The following is a 15364-nucleotide window of genomic DNA, read 5'->3' as shown; positions in this document are numbered from 1 at the left end:
AACAGAAGGAAAAAGCTAGAAGCTCAGGCTGGGGCGGCAGGAAGAGGAACGAAGGAGGCAGACGCTCAGGTCTTTAAGGAGGGACATGGTGTTTCTAGGTGAGGAACGGCGGAAGGTTCCAATAGCCGAGGCCGTGACTTTAGGAGAAGGTCAGAGGCGGGAAACCACAGGGGCATGCTCAGGGACGGTAGACGGACCAGTCTGGCCGGAGCAGAAGCCACGGACCGAAAGCCCGGAAAGACTGCAAGCTGAATCACGGAGCCCCCTCCCCGCCAGTCTCAGGTGCTCGAGCGGGCAGCGCCACAGAGCGTAACCCGGAGAGGAGGCACCCGCGCAGGGAACCCAGCCCAGTGGGCAGCCATGCAGGAGAACCACGCGTGGACTCTGTCCAATTCCAGCTTCTCGGGCCCTGCCCCGGGCAGCTGAACCAGAACCTCAGTGGGAGGAGCCCGGGGAGCAGAATTTCTGGGAACACGTGGGTGATTCTCATGCAGCCCTGTTGGCCCCTCTGAGGACCCGCCTGGGGAACCAGAGTCCAGTCCAACTTTCTGACACAGTCCCGCCCACGGCACTCAGTGCAGCCCTCGCTAAGTGTAGGCATGACGGGGCCCCGAAGGACGAATGGGTAAGAGCTGACCGCCTCCCTGACCTTGGTCCTCTGGCCCTGTTTGAACACTCTTAGCGACAGGAAACTCACTACCTTAGAGGACAGCTCATTCCATTTCTGAGCGGCTCTAACTGCTGACAAATGTCCTCTTCTATTCTGCTGATGACGGCCAACCCAAGGGTTAGTCCGCTGAGTCATACTGGACTTCAGAGCTACGGGGCTTCTCGCCGACCATCTCGCTCACCCGCTCATTTTACAGATGAGCGAAGTCAGGCGGAAGGAGGCCTGAGCTCCCCGAGGTTACCGGAGAGTGAGCGGCAGTGCCCGGGGCCAACTCCTAGGTCCTTCCAAGTCCCTGGGAAATGTTCTTTGGAATAAAGTCCTTGGACGTTCTGGCTTTATTTAGACATGGCCTTTAGATCTAAAAGCTTAAGTATGTAACAGGGCCACAGACACGGGCTACAGAACATCCTCAAAACTCTCAGTTCCTCTTAACGAATTCATAGAATATTTACCCACCGTTAATCCATTTCAGCTACTGGTGGATGGCAAATGGTTCCCAAGGGTGTTCGGGGGCCTCCGAGCGCTCTGGCCTTCCTCCCTCCCTCGTCCCCTCAGCCTTCCGGGCACCGGGAGCACCGCCCCTGCTCGGCCTGCTCTGCCTCACGCTCCTTCCCCAGCCCCGAGCTCGTTGCCGTCTGACATCACTCCTCGTCTTTATTACGCTTCCCTTCCCCGGAACGTGGGCTTCAAGGTAGCAGGGGCTTTGTCAACTGTATCCAGGGTTATACCCTTGGCTCCCGGTTGGCCCCGAGCTGTACATACTCAGAGAGTTTCACTGCATGAAGAAATAAACAGGTATCAGAGAGGCGGTGTGGAGTTTCACACGGCCTGGCCACGGCTCTGAGTACCGTCGGTAGGTCACGCACACAGTGGGCCTTCGGGAGGACGGCAAGTTTCAAAAGATGATTTTGGCCGTCCGTGTGGGCCATGGAGCAGGGGACACAGGCGTGAAGCCCCCGTCTTCAGTTAACCAGGGCCCCCCACTCCTCCCAGGAGTACATATCAAGTTGTGGCAAAGCGTCTGCACGCGGGGGTATTTACGTACGTGTGAGACACAGCACGGCGGGCAGAATCCACACAGGAGGGGCTGGTCAGAAGAGGGGGGCCGGAGGGATACTTGCAAAGCACGTTACGCGGCACCAACGCCCGAGGTCCTTATCAAAGACCGGGGAGGGTGACTGAGATGATGGAGGGCAGGTGCCCCCTCCCTGTTCCCCGAGCAGTATCGGACGGTACCAACGTGGGTCTCAGCCCTGCCGTGACCACCCGTGCGACTCTGGGTGGGTACTTTTCCTCTCTGGGCGTAGCTTTGCCATCTGTGAAATAAGGATAGTGCTGCCCCCTGGCCCTTGCCCATCTAGTGGACACCTACTGCATGCTCGCTAGGGCCAGGCAGTGGGTCTACAAGGCCACGCGGACACAGAAAGTCTGGAGAGAGTGGTGGACACAGACAAACCCACAAAGACAACGAGGAAAGCACTCCGGACAAAGGGACAAGGTGCTACAAGAGGAAGAGTTAGAACACCCCGGTTTGGACGGGCAGGCAGGGACCTCTTGATGGCATGACACCCGAAGAAAGCACCAAAAAGCGAGACAGACGGGGCTGGGTGGAGGGCAGGACGTAGCCAGGCCAGGCACCCTGAAGGCTGAGGTCGGGGTCCCGTGCTTGCCTCAAGGGCAGTGGAGCCACAGAAGGGCGGTAAGCAGGAAGGGACCCGCTCCTGGCTGATGCGTGGAGCGAAGGTGGGGGTGGAGCGGGCAGGGGCCGGAACAGAGAACAGGGGTCTCAGTGGCAAATGATGGCTTTGGACGCGCTGTGGGGAGTAGGGATGGCAAGATGCGGGCAGATGAGGACGGCGGGAGGAAGGATGGCGAGTGGGGTGGACGGGAGGGAGCGGGTGTCCTAGATTTCCAGCCGAGGCTGCCGAGCGGACCGCGGAGCCATTGCTGAGAAGGGAAAGGAGGCAGCCGGAGACCCCAGCAGGTATGGGAGCTGGAGACGGGAGGGCTGTGGGCGAAGAGTCCTTTCGGGTGGAATACCTAAGGGGTAATATGCAAGAGGCAGTCTCGTGAGCCTGGAACACAAAGGAGAAGACCGAGTTAGAGACGGACGTGTGAGTTTCCAGCAGACGGGTCCCGGGAGATCGCACAGCACAGGACGCCGTCATTCAGAGGTCTGAATGCAGAGGAGCTGCCCAAGAAGACTAAAAATCAATAGGCAGAGAAGTAGACGGAAAGTCTGGAAGGCATGATATCGTGGGATGTCAAAAGGGAACACATGGAGAGGAGTGCCGGGAGGCCTGAATGTCCCTGACATGAGAGAGCCGAGGACCACAGGGGTCAAGGGAGAGGGGGCAGACGGCCAGACCGGGGTGGGTCCGAGAGTAATGGGCACACGGGGGTGGAGACAGCTCTCTGGAGAAGCCTGGTTGGGAGACAGGGGCGCCAGGAGTTGGTTAAGCGTCTGACTCTCGATTTCGGCTCTGGTCGTGATGTCACGGTTTGTGAGCGTTTGAGCCCCGCGTCGGCCTTCGCACTAACAGTGCGGAGCCTGCTTGAGATGCTCCCTCTCTCTGTGCCCCATCCCCACTCGCACTCTCTCTGTCTCTCTCAATATAAATAAACTTTAACAGAAAATTAAAAGAAAAAAAAAGAAGGCGGCAGCTTGGGGACAAGGGAGGCACTTGCCCACTCACTCTGTCTCAAGATGGAACATACTAGTGCTTACAGAATGCAGATGAGCAGAGACTGAAGACCCAGGACAGGGGTCCCCGCAGGGCTGTGGCTCCTGTGAGGGCAAGAGAGGAGGGTTCCAGAGCCCACGTGGAGGGACCGGTATTTGAGGAAGGGGCAGAGCCTTTCCAGTGCCGTGTAGACGGTGTGAGCACGTGCTTGGAAAGCACTTAGCACACAGCACTTGACTTGCTTGGTGTCCCACAAACGTCATGGCGAACACCATTCACAACTGTGCTTTCCCCCCTGGCCCTCCCAGGTGCACGGCCTCCCCAGAAGCACCCACTTGCCGGGAGAGGAAAATTCATCATGGACAAAATGCAAAGGGGAGGGAGGATACTTGGTTCCTCCCGTGCAAAACTGTAATCACGCAGCCACCGCCTTCTAAGGGTGATTATTTCTTCTCCAAAGAAACAGCTCATGCTTACAAAAGAATACATCGGGTATAATTAACAAAACGAGCACCTGGGAGTAGGGACGCTTCCGTGACCTTTGAAACTTCGCCTGTGCCTCGCTATGATAACCTCTATTCTGAATTTCCTGTTTAACTCTTCCTTTACGGTTTCACTATGTCATAAAGGGACGCACGTACCCCTGAACAACGTCAGCGCGGTAGTGCGCGTTTTCACGTCGTTAACTTTCTCTTGCTACGCTGTATTCCATCGTATGGATGTACCGTGCTTGACGTAATTCTTTCTACTGCTGATGGAAAGTGGGCTGTGTCTGCTTGCTTACTCATTTCCAACACTCCTGAACGTGCTTCCTGGGGCCCACGTTTCGGCTTATTTAGGACATATTCTTAGGAGTGGAACTGCTGTGTCAAGGTGAACGTGCTTCTTAAGCTTTAGTATCTGATGCCAGACTGGTCTCCAGAATGGCTACACAATTTACACTCCTATCTTGAGTTTTGGAGTTTGGCCAACCTGGCAGATAGGAGGAAGCTGCGATGAAATCATTTGAATTTGCGTTTTTCTGCTCATAAGGCTGGGTATCTTTTCATATACTTAGTGACCATTCTGATTTTCGCCTCTGAGGATGCCGTTTGTGGCTTTTGTCCCCTTTTCCTATGTCTTTTTCTTATTAACGGGCCAAATTTTAAAATATTTTCTGAATAGTAATCCTTTGTTACCTAAGTGTGTGGCAACTGTCTCCTCCTGGTTTGTGACTCGCGGCCAAAGATCCCTCCCCCCTCCCCCCACCCATGACCTATTCCCAGTCTGGCCCTGGGGAGCACTGTTCATGTCAGAGACATTCGGTCTTTACGTAACTCTGAATCTTTATTACAAGTTTCCAACAGATACTGTAAAATGTCTTCAGAAAGGTGGAGCAGTTTCCTACACGGTTTGTGGGTTCGAGCCCCCCATCCGGCTCTGTGCTGACAGCTCAGAGCCTGGAGCCTGCTTCAGATTCTGTGTCTCCTTCTCTCTCTGCCCCTCCCCCACCTTCTCTCAAAAATAAACAAACATTAAAAAAAAAAAACTTATACGTTAAAATGTTAATGCGGTTAAATCTAACAATTTCTTCCTTTACGGTTTCTTATTTAAGAAATCCTCCCCAACCCGAAGTCATCGTTATCTATATTTTCTTCTAAAAGGCTTAAAGTGTTGCCTTAAGTCTTCACCTGTATTTTGTGTTTGCATATGGTGTGAGGTATGGATCTCACTTAATTGCAAAAAGGGAACCAATTATTGGGGGAACGATTACTGAGAAATCCACCCTTACCTCACCGATCTACAGTCCCATCTCTGCAATACTAGTGGCTTCTGTGGGTGCAGATGTCAGTTCCTGATCTTTTATTTTGCCCCATTACTGTATTTATATTTATCCCTGTGCCAATCACTGTAGCTTTCATCATCATCTGGCAGGGCAAAGCCTCCATTTTGCTCTGCTCTTTTTTAAATGTTTATTGATTTTTGAGAGAGAGAGAAGGAGGGGGGCAGGGAGACAGGGAGGATCTCTGCAGGAGAGGATCTGAAGCAGGCTCCATGCTGACGGTAGAGTCCGATGCTGGGCTCGAGCTCACAAACCATGAGATCACGACCTGAGCTGAAACATCAGATGCTTAACCGACTGAGCCACCAAGGTGTCCCATCTTGTTCGTATTTAATACGACCTTCACCATTACTGACCACTTGTTCTTGCTTTATCACTTCTGGAATCAGTTTTTCAAGTTTTCTGGAAAGTACTATTGGAATTTTGATTGGAATGACAATGACTCCCTCTAATCGACTTGAGGGAAACTGATTATCTTTAATAATAGTGGGAATTTCTATCCTTGAATACTTTCTCTCTCTCTCCATTTAAGTCCTCTTTAATGTCTTTCACGTTAAATAAATGATCTACTTTTCCCCAGGAAGAGTTAGTTCCTATGCATTATTATCTTTACTTCTAGGTAGGCTTTATTTTTTGTTGCTAACTCTAGTTTTGTCGTTTCTCAGTTTGCTGTTCATGTAGAAGTATGTCATTTCTTTTGCATATTGATTTTGTATCTAGCAACCTTGTTTAATAATTGAGGCTCACTTGGAAAATGACAGTTTTGTTCCTTCTCTGACAATACTTGATCTCTTTCTTGCCTACCATGCTAGCTAAGACTTCCAGGACAGTGTTAAATAAAAGCAGTAATAGTACACATTCTTTTCTTGCTCCTGATTTTTAAGGGATTTTTTTTTTTTAATATCACAGAACATAATGATCGACATAGGCTTTTGGCAAATACTTTTCCCCAGATTAAAGACATTCTCCTCTATATCAGTTGGCTGGTAGTTTTGTTTTGTTTTGTTTTTAAGTCATGAATGGATGCTGAATTTTATCAAATTCTTTTCCTAGAACTATTATGATAATTTTTTCTTTAATCTGCTAATGACATTAATATACACTAATACATTTTTCTAATGTTAAACCAAACGGTATTCTTGACATACATGGAACTTGATGGATTCCATTTGTGAATACTCTTTTAAGGACTTCTGGATATCTATTCATAAATACGACTGACTTTGAATTTTCTTTTCTTGTACTGTTCTTTACCGGTTTGGGTATCAAGGTGACACTAGCTTCGCAAAAAGAGTTAGGGAGTGTTCTTCCTTTTTTTATTTTCTAAAGGAGCCTGCAAAAGATTAGAACGTGTCTGTTTCATGGATGATGGACAGAACACTCCCTAAAAGCACCCATACCTGATGGGAATACTTCTGTAATAGTTACAAGGCTACTCAGGGTTTCTACTTCTTCTTTAATCAGCTTTAGTGCATTCTGGTATTCCGGAAATGTGTCCATGTTGTCTAGGTTTTAAAATGTTATTGGCATGAAATTGACTGTAATATTCCCTTACTATCTTTTTAATCTCTGCTGCAGCTGCAACGTTATCCCTATTTCCATTACTAACATTTTCTTTCTTGATTTAGGAAGAAAGGTGGGTTGTCTATTGTAGTAGCCTCTTCAAAGAACCAGTTTTGGGGCTGTTTCTCTCTTCGGTCTTTTTATTATTATTATTGTTATTATATTTTTATTATTATTTATATTTGTTATTTCCTTCTTCCTGTTTCGAGTTTATTCTGTTGTACTTCTCTAACTTTTTAAGCTAGATGCTGAGCTCACAGAGTTTCAGTCTTTCATTTCCTTTCTGATACAAGCACCTAAGTTATTTCCTAAGAGGATTTTCTTCTCTGAGAACACCTGGCTTAAGCATCCGGCTCCCCGACGGCCAAGAGGAGTAGGCTCTAAGGCCACTCCTTCCCAGCTCAACCTTTTATACCAGGACCCCGGTCAGGGAGCGAAGCACGGAGAGGGGGAGACAAGTTACAAGACTTAGCACTTTCCTAGAGAGTGGGTCACTTTACTGAAGGGACTGTCTAAATTACTAGATTAAGATAAGTCTTAAATTGGATCGACCATCTAGGTTATTCCCCTTCCCCACACTGATCTGTTGGCCAGGCTCGTGAAACACACAAACTTAGGTATAGCAATCAATCAGTCAATCAGTCAGTCAAATTTCAGGGAGTGAAATGTGAAGACTTTGTTATAATAACTCTGAGTGACCATTATGATCCATAGTATTCCCTACTATTCAACCAGCTGTATAAATACAGTTATTTACTAGTTTCTTTTTTCTTTTCTTGTCTTTTTTTTTAAGTTTATTCATTCATTTTGAGAGAGAGAGAGAGAGAGAGAGAGAGAGAGAACACACACTGGGGAGAGGCAGGGCAGGGCAGAGAGAGAGAGAGAGAGAAGGAGAGAGAATCCCAAGCAGACTCTCTGCTGTCAGTGCAGAGCCCAATGTGGGGCTCGATCCCACAAACTGTGAGATCAGGACCTGAGCCAAAATCAAGAGTCAGGTGCTTAACTGACTGAGCCACCCAGGCGCCCCTCATTTCTTTTAAAGGTATGTTCCAAGCAGAATTTCTGGCATACCTTTTTCCTTATTAATACAACACAACCCAACGAGAGGATGGAGGCAAAATGTTTTAAAAACCACCTCCAGAGGAACCTTACGGCTCCATCATCTATTCTGTAGCCATTGTTGAGAGCCTCAAGACTTTTGAGCTTCTGCTGTGCCCGGGGCTGGGAAACAACGGCCAACAAGCCCAGGCACAGTGGTTGCCCTCACACGTTTTAACAGGCTAAAGAGGACGAGGGACAAAGGGACAGGTGGTGCTCAGGCATGACGACAAACGTGTCGAAGCCATGCGGGTGCAATGGGAACACGTGTAGAAGGGGCGTGGCCTATCATCTGGGGCTCAGGGGACACCTTCCTTGAGGAAGGGGCGCCCAAGCTGAAGGAGCCAGGTAAGGGAGCAGTTCTGCCTGTGCCAAGGCCCGGGGGCCGGCGAGGATGCCCCAAACACCAGGGCCTGACAGAAATTCAGAATGGCGTGTATCCAGCGATAGGGGTTAGGAGTGAGAAGAGTCTAGAAAGGCAAGCGGCCGCCCAAGCATGCGGGTCTCATCCGCCTGGAAGGTGCCTGGATTTACACGGAGGACCACCAGGAAACACTGAAGGGGGTGACGGTCCTCTGGCCAGGCTAACGTCTCTCAGGACAGTCCGACACACCACGGATACATGAACGTCTAGTTGTCTGAACACTTTATCTCATTCTTTGGTTTTTTTTCTTTCGGGGACCTCCACCAGCAAAGTGATCTACACAAATTCGAAGGCAAAGAACGTGTTCTCACCAACACCATATGCTGTTCCAGGGGAAACTCTAGCACTGGGGGATACACTCCAAGGATATATCCAATAAATAAAATCGCGTGCAACGGACACTGACAAAGGATATGAAAGCAATCCTCTGATTAGAGAGGGAAGCTTTGTAGAAACACAGGCTGAATGGATCCTGCTTCATTGGAGCACCAAGGCTTGCTGCCTTCTGGCCTTACTCGTCGGAAAATCGACCCTGTACGTGTGGTCCCCGTCTGCAGCTGCCCTCTGCTAGGAGAGTTCTTTCTTCAGAAACAAGTAGCATTTAGCCCTTTCTACTCAAATTAGCTTACTAGAAAGCACAGATTATTTCACATAAACAGAGCAATTAGCAGAGGCTTGGTAAATATTAGCGGTGCTATAAAAATATTTATTTTTCCAATAGCCTTTTAAAAAATAGGCAGATAAGAAATCTGGATGTCTCTCAGGCATTTCAAAATTAATATATCCTGAACCACGGCCATTACCCCATTCAGAATGTGGGGCAATCTATAATAAGTGTGTTAAATTCTCTTTTTAAAAAAATTTTTTTAATGTTTATTTTATTTTTGAGTGAGAGAGAGAGAGAGAGAGACCATGCGAGCGAGCGCAGGCAGGAGGGGGTGGGGCAGAGAGAGAGGAGGACACAGAATCTGAAGCAGGCTCCAGGCTCTGAGCTGTCGGCACAGAGCCCGACACGGGGCTCGAACTCACAAACCGTGAGATCATGACCTGAGCTGAAGTTGGATGCTTAACCAACTGAGCCACCCGGGTGACCCAAGTGTGTTAAATCCTTAAAAATGACAGGGTGTAGAGGCAGTGTTTTATATTAAAAGAGAGATGTGTGTGTGTGTGTGTGTGTGTGTGTGTACGTATATATATGTGGATGTATACATATACGTACACACGCACACACGCATATACATATACATACATATACCCACCCATCCCCAAATCCGATGCATGAACCTGACCGAACCCCAGTTCAAGGGCAGGGCAGTTACAAAAGACATTTTGGGAATAACTGGGAGATAGATTTGGGACCAAATATTAGGTATCGTGGCGCGTTACTTTCCCAGGTGAGATACTCAGGGTTTCTGTGGTATTACTGGGGAAACTTACTTTTAGGGGACACAAGCATGGATGTGTTTAGGGGCGCAGAGCGGGGCCACCTCAAAAGGGCAGGGGGAGCAAAATGGCAGCAAGCGGCGAGGCTGGGTAGAGGGTGTACGCGGGCCCGTCACGCTAGCCTCTCCGCTTTTAGGCAGATTGGGAATTTTTCAGAAAGCAGGAGAAACAAGCAAACACCCCCAAAACGGCACCCTGAGCTGCTGCGGCTGCAGAAATACTAAGCCACCGGGCCTCACGAAAGCCGCTGAACAGGGAAAAGAAGAGACCAGATCAATGTGGGCAGGTGTAAGGTGACGGTCTCGTTCGGAGATGCAGTTCTGAGGAAAGGCAGTTCGTGTCCTTCCGGCCCTGGGACAGTGACAGCCTCTGAGCCTCGGGGAGCCGAGCGCGGGAGGGCTTCCTGCGGCAGGAGATGGTGAGCAGAGAAGGGCCCTCTGCTGCGTCCCTCCTCAAACCTTCGGTGGTGCCAACGGTGCCCGCTGCTTCCTGCACGGCTCCCCTGCCCTCTGCGGTCACCTGGAGAATCTGCCAAAGGGCAGCCCCCGCCCCCTCCTCTGGAGCCCCGGGCCCGGGATGCCGGCCTCCTTCGCTGCGGGGCCGAGAAGGCCCGCCCTGAACCTGCCGTCTCACTTGCGCGGGTCCGGCCCCCTCCCCGCGTTCTCTGGGCATCGGGAAGTGGCCCAAAAATAGAATCCCACGATCCTACCAATCTGGGTTCTCTGGAGGGCTCTGAAAAAGTCTTGTCCCCTCTCCTCAGTATTACCACTGCTGCCATCATTCCAACGGGAGAAGCGAAGAGCTGGGAACGGGTAACTCCGCAACCATCACAAAATTCCCGGTGTTCTCAAATTCACCGGGACCACACAAAGGGCCATGAAGGAGCTGGAGCGTCACCCACCTCGACCGCTCACGTCTCCAAGGGCTGTCCGCCATCTTGCCAGACGGCGCGGTCCCCGTCTGGAAGGACCCGACAGAGAGCTCTTGCTTATACTGAGCCCAGACGGACCCCTCGTGGCTGCTGCCAGCCTCAAGCAAGTGAAGATCCCTCTTCCCTCAGTAGCTGGGCGCGAAGGCACCGGCCTGCCCCGCTACATCCTCCCCACACAGGAGGCCTCCTGGCGGCTGCAGCCCCAGGCTAACTCGGGGAACCAGTGAGCCTGAGGACGTGCGGGCTCCCAGAGGCCGCGGTGTGGACAAACCCAGTCCACCGTGGGAAGTGCAAGCGCGCAGGCCGCCTCGCCCCTGGATCCACCACACCTTCTTCCATTGCGGACACGGCTTCGCTTTCCACACAGGCTTTAATTGAGGACCCAGTGGAAACATCACACCGGGAAGCACAAAATCCACATGACATTGAGTTAGTGCGGCTGGGAGGGTTCCATCTGGGCAAGCCCCTTCTGTCAATGGCATTTACTTAATGAGAATAAAAAGAAAGCACGATGAACTACGAAGGGTGGCCCAGGGTATAAAATAAACATAAATGCTTACCTCCCCCTGGAAGCTCTTCAGCAGCGGCGCTACCTGCTTGCGCAAATCCTGGAGCGAGAGGGGCGCGTCAGGAAACAGCCATCGGAGAAGGAAAGAGAAGGGAAACATTCGTTAAGTCCTCCTATCAAAACAGCTTTGAATTCAGTGATGACTGCCACTAGATAAAGCAATCTTGGTCCCTCCCCTGTCCGTTTCCTTCGTTCGGACAACATAAATCACGCCAACTGGCGCTCTGTCGTTTAAATGAACTTCCTCGAGAATACCATTAGATTTTATTTCTACCCCGTCCAGGTTAGACGCACCTCACCCCGCAACGCGCTAGGGACGCAAGTTTTTGCTCGTATCGGTCTGAGGTAACCTGCTTAGCATAAAACAGGAGTTACGGTGTAGACTGGACTGAAAAGGTGTCTGAAAAGGATCTGGGGTCCCCGTGTCGCATTTTAGCTGTTGCCTTAGAGCGCTGTCACTCACTAGGAGATACATCTGTTTGAAAGCCATGTCTGACACGGTCAGTGGAAATTTCATCCCAAGACACCAGTCCACATTTTAAGACGATGGAACAGCCCAGAGGGAAGTCGGTATGAGTCTCCTCGAGAAGACTGTCTTTGAAATGAAGTAACTGGCTGCGGCACAACGTAGCGATTATCGTCAACACCACTGTATCGTAAACTTCAAAGCTGCGGGGAGACTAGATCTGAACTGTTCTCAAGCAACAAGGAAATGACAATCACGCGATGCGATAAGGGCGGTAGCTCGCGCTGTTACAGCAACGACGGTGCAAAATACGAACGTGCCGAACCAACACACCGGACGCCTCCGACTCCCACGACGTCGTGTCAGTTGTACCGACAAGTCAATGACCTGAGGCACGGACATCTGAGGTGTTCACTGAGCCCGACCTACGCGCCAGATCGGATTTAGTAAGTCTGGACCAAAGCCAGGTATCCGCGTACTTCCGGGTTCCGGGCCTTAAGCACACGCCAACGGACACTGACTAGACCGGTGAGGACTGGACATGTGCCAACCAATCCAGAACACAAGAAGAAGGCAAAGCATTCTGTCAGGAGCCCCGGGGATGGGGGGGGGGGGAGGGAAACACAGAGGAAGGGTCAATTCAGATTAAGGGAGGTGAGGAGTGGTTTCACAGAGGAAGTGGCGTCCGAGCCGGGAAGGCAGGCAGGATCTTTGTAGGTCAGCTGCCAATGTGCCCGTCTGGGTTCTCGCCACCTCTAAACCGCTGAGCCGGGCCGCTGTCGAACCTACGGGCGCTACCAAGCAAAGGAAGGGCCTGGATGTCTGTCCACAGATCCTAGGTCAGAACCACGTCCGGAAGACGGAAGGCAGAAGGCGGGGGCCCTGATTCCAAATTCTGGCCCCGCCACTCACCATCCACGGGAGCTCTGGATGCCAGTTTGCCTCCCAAAGCTCAGTTTTCTCAGCTCCACATGCTCAAGGGTCACGATGTCCTCCCCGAAGAGGGGATCAAGTGTAATCCACATGGGTAGTATTGCTCCTGACACACGGCAAGTACTTAATAGTATGAACGACTTTTTATTATTATGAGTAACATCGCCATTACCATTCAGGGAAAAGCTTTTCTCGCAAATTTTTAAAAAGTTATTTATTCATTTATTTTTTAAATTTATTTTATTTATTTTTGAGAGACAGACCACGAGGAAGAGAGGGGGACACAGAATCCGAAGCAGGCTCCAGCTCCGAGCTGTCAGCACAGAGCCTGACGCGGGGCTCGAACCCACAAATTGCGAGATCGTGACCCGAGCCGAGGTCGGTCGCTTAACCGACTGAGCCACCCGGGCACCCCTCTAGCAAATTTAGAGTTATCCTAAATCGATCGGAGTGCCTTTTCTGGCATAGGGGTTTTCAAGCATCACTTGAAGATGGATGAGGAGGGAATTCACGGACCCCGGAAGGGGTGGGGGCTGAGCGCCCGGCCTCTCCCGCTCTGGGGTGCTGGGATGGTCTAAGTAGCCCGGCCCTGGGCCTGCTCGCCACCCCCCCCCCCGAGGTGAGCCGTCCTTGTCAGCTGCACGTCTGGCAGCTGCTCGCTCTTTCAGCGACTGACTGACAGCGTTTTGTGGTCCTTTAGCCAAGCACCTGAGCCAAAGGGCCCTTCGGTCGTAAGCTCGGACCCACCTCACTCACTCGCCGAGCCGAGCACTATTAGGGAGCACTATCAGCAAGGGCGGCTCCGGTGTCCTCGGTGGTTTTCCTCTGGACCAGGGCCCCTACCCCTCCTGGGTCGTGAGGCCTTCCGAGAATCTGAGGAAAGCGAGCGATGCTCCCCTCAGGGATACTGTCCGGCAAATCACCCCACCAGGGCCTTCCTAAAGCCTCCCCCAGAACCCAGGTTAGGACCCTGAGGAACCCTTGCCCCCGCCTGAATCGTCACTTAAAGCAACTGAATTCAAGAATTCAGTTCCTCGGTGGCAGGAGCTACCTTTCAAGTGCTCGGCAGCCACGGGAGGCTGGCGGCCATCGTGCCAGACGCCAGACGCGGAGCCCCTCCCTCACTGCAGGGTCGGCCATGAGTCGGGGCTGTACCATCAGCTCTGGGCCAGACACAGCTAACCCACGTTATTCTGGATTGTAACCCCGCCAAGGTATCTGATCAAGAAGTATCCGGTTTCCCTTTTAATTATACGTCTTCCTCTAAGTTGCATTCCTACGGGTGACGCCAGTATTTCCGTGGAGAAGTCCGTGCTTTCGCTCCTCCCCAGGGCACGGGCGGAGCACTCCCGAAGGCCACCGTGCACGGCGTGCCCCTGCCACAGGCTGGGGGACCTTTCTGCCACCTGCTGAATTCCTCAGCATCCAAAGACCCTGATCCTGTGCAAATGCAGCCCGCTCGTGTGGAGGTGGAAATGCATCATCTTCCGTGTTTTTGCGCCAAGTTCGACGACCAAAACCAATCAGACTCTTCACCAGGCTCTTCCTAAATAAATAAGGCCATCTGTGCTAGGCCCACTATCGGCCCCCAGGGACGCCCACGTCCTGATCCCCGGGACCTGTGGTTCTATTAGGCTACATGGTAAAAGGGACTCTGCAGATGGCAGTCGGGGGCCCTGAGTCTGGGAGACACGCCTGGATCCCAAGCGAGCCGGAGGCAGGAGGGAGGAAGGAGGGTGAGAGCCCGAGAGGGTGTGACCGTGAAAGTGGGGGTCAGAATGACAGGGGTGGACGCCAAGAGGCGCAGGCGGCCCGGGAAGCTGTAGGCGCCTAGAGAATGATTCTCCCTGGAGCTTCTTTTTTTTAATGTTTATTTATTTTTGAGACAGAGAGAGACAGAGCATGAGCAGGGGACGGGCAGAGAGAGAGGAAGACACAGAATCAGAAGCAGGCTCCAGGCTCTGAGCTGTCAACACAGAGCCCGACGCGGGCCTCGAACTCACGGACCGCGAGATCATGACCTGAGCCGAAGTCGGCCACTTAACCGACTGAGCCACCCGGGGCCCCTCCCTGTAGCTTCTGAGAGAATACAGCTCTGCCAACACCTGGCTTCAGCCCCGTGCCACCAGTGTTGGCCTTCTGATCCCCGGCACTGTTGGATGAGGAGTTTCTGATGTTTTGAGCCAGCAGGTCCGCGGTGCAGCCACAGGAGACCCTACTACGACACCGTCTCACTTAGCCCGTGTCCCTCTCGGGAGGACGCAGCACAGAGGACGAAAAGGGCGAGGAACGAGGGGAGATCACCTCTGGGTCCCGGGCAGGGTCAGGGGTAAAAGCCTATGTTGCGACCGCGAGGAACGAGCCACGCTTCTTTGGCAGAAACCCGCGACCGCGGGTAATGACGTGGAGGTCTGACGTGATGGCTCACTGCGGGCCGGGCACGGGTGACCTGGAGGGCAGGGGTGGAGGCGGGGAGAGCCCGGGGACTCTGGGCTGGCCCCCTTCCCTCCCCCAGCCTCCCCGAGGCCGGGCCAGGCAGGCAGGACGGGCGCCCGGCACCGCTCTGGTCACAGACTGCAGACACAGGAGGATGGCAAGAGCGCGTCTGTTGCTGGTTTTCTAAAAAAGCCGACTTCGGGGAAGGTGACGGGCTAATGAGGTGCGGCTGTAGTCTCCGGTGTTCTCGCCGGGCAGCCCGGCACTAGGGTGCGCATCCCAGCGGGTAAAGAGCTGGCGAACTTTCCCGAGGCGGCACCGGCACG

At 52.1% G+C, this 15364-nt stretch overlaps 1 protein-coding gene across 12 annotated transcripts in view; it reads right to left on the bottom strand.

Moving 5' to 3' along the window:
* Positions 1-15364, bottom strand: part of CUX1 (cut like homeobox 1) — a 368307-nt gene that overhangs the window by 188179 nt on the left and 164764 nt on the right. For all 12 annotated transcript variants that reach the window (XR_006964038.1, XM_047089156.1, XM_047089160.1 and 9 more), the window contains one exon: positions 11196-11243. Coding sequence is in view for 11 of the 12 variants with exons in the window: in XM_047089156.1 (XP_046945112.1) it covers positions 11196-11243 (48 nt within the window). In the remaining variant the exon portion in view is untranslated. The remainder of the gene's footprint in view (positions 1-11195; positions 11244-15364) is intronic.

This window comes from Lynx rufus, unplaced genomic scaffold, assembly GCF_022079265.1.
Source record: "Lynx rufus isolate CCGP_SWC_20201006 ecotype Redwood Valley unplaced genomic scaffold, mLynRuf1.p SCAF_27, whole genome shotgun sequence".
Taxonomy (NCBI): domain Eukaryota; kingdom Metazoa; phylum Chordata; class Mammalia; order Carnivora; family Felidae; genus Lynx; species Lynx rufus.
This window is presented reverse-complemented; position numbering and strand designations above follow the sequence as displayed.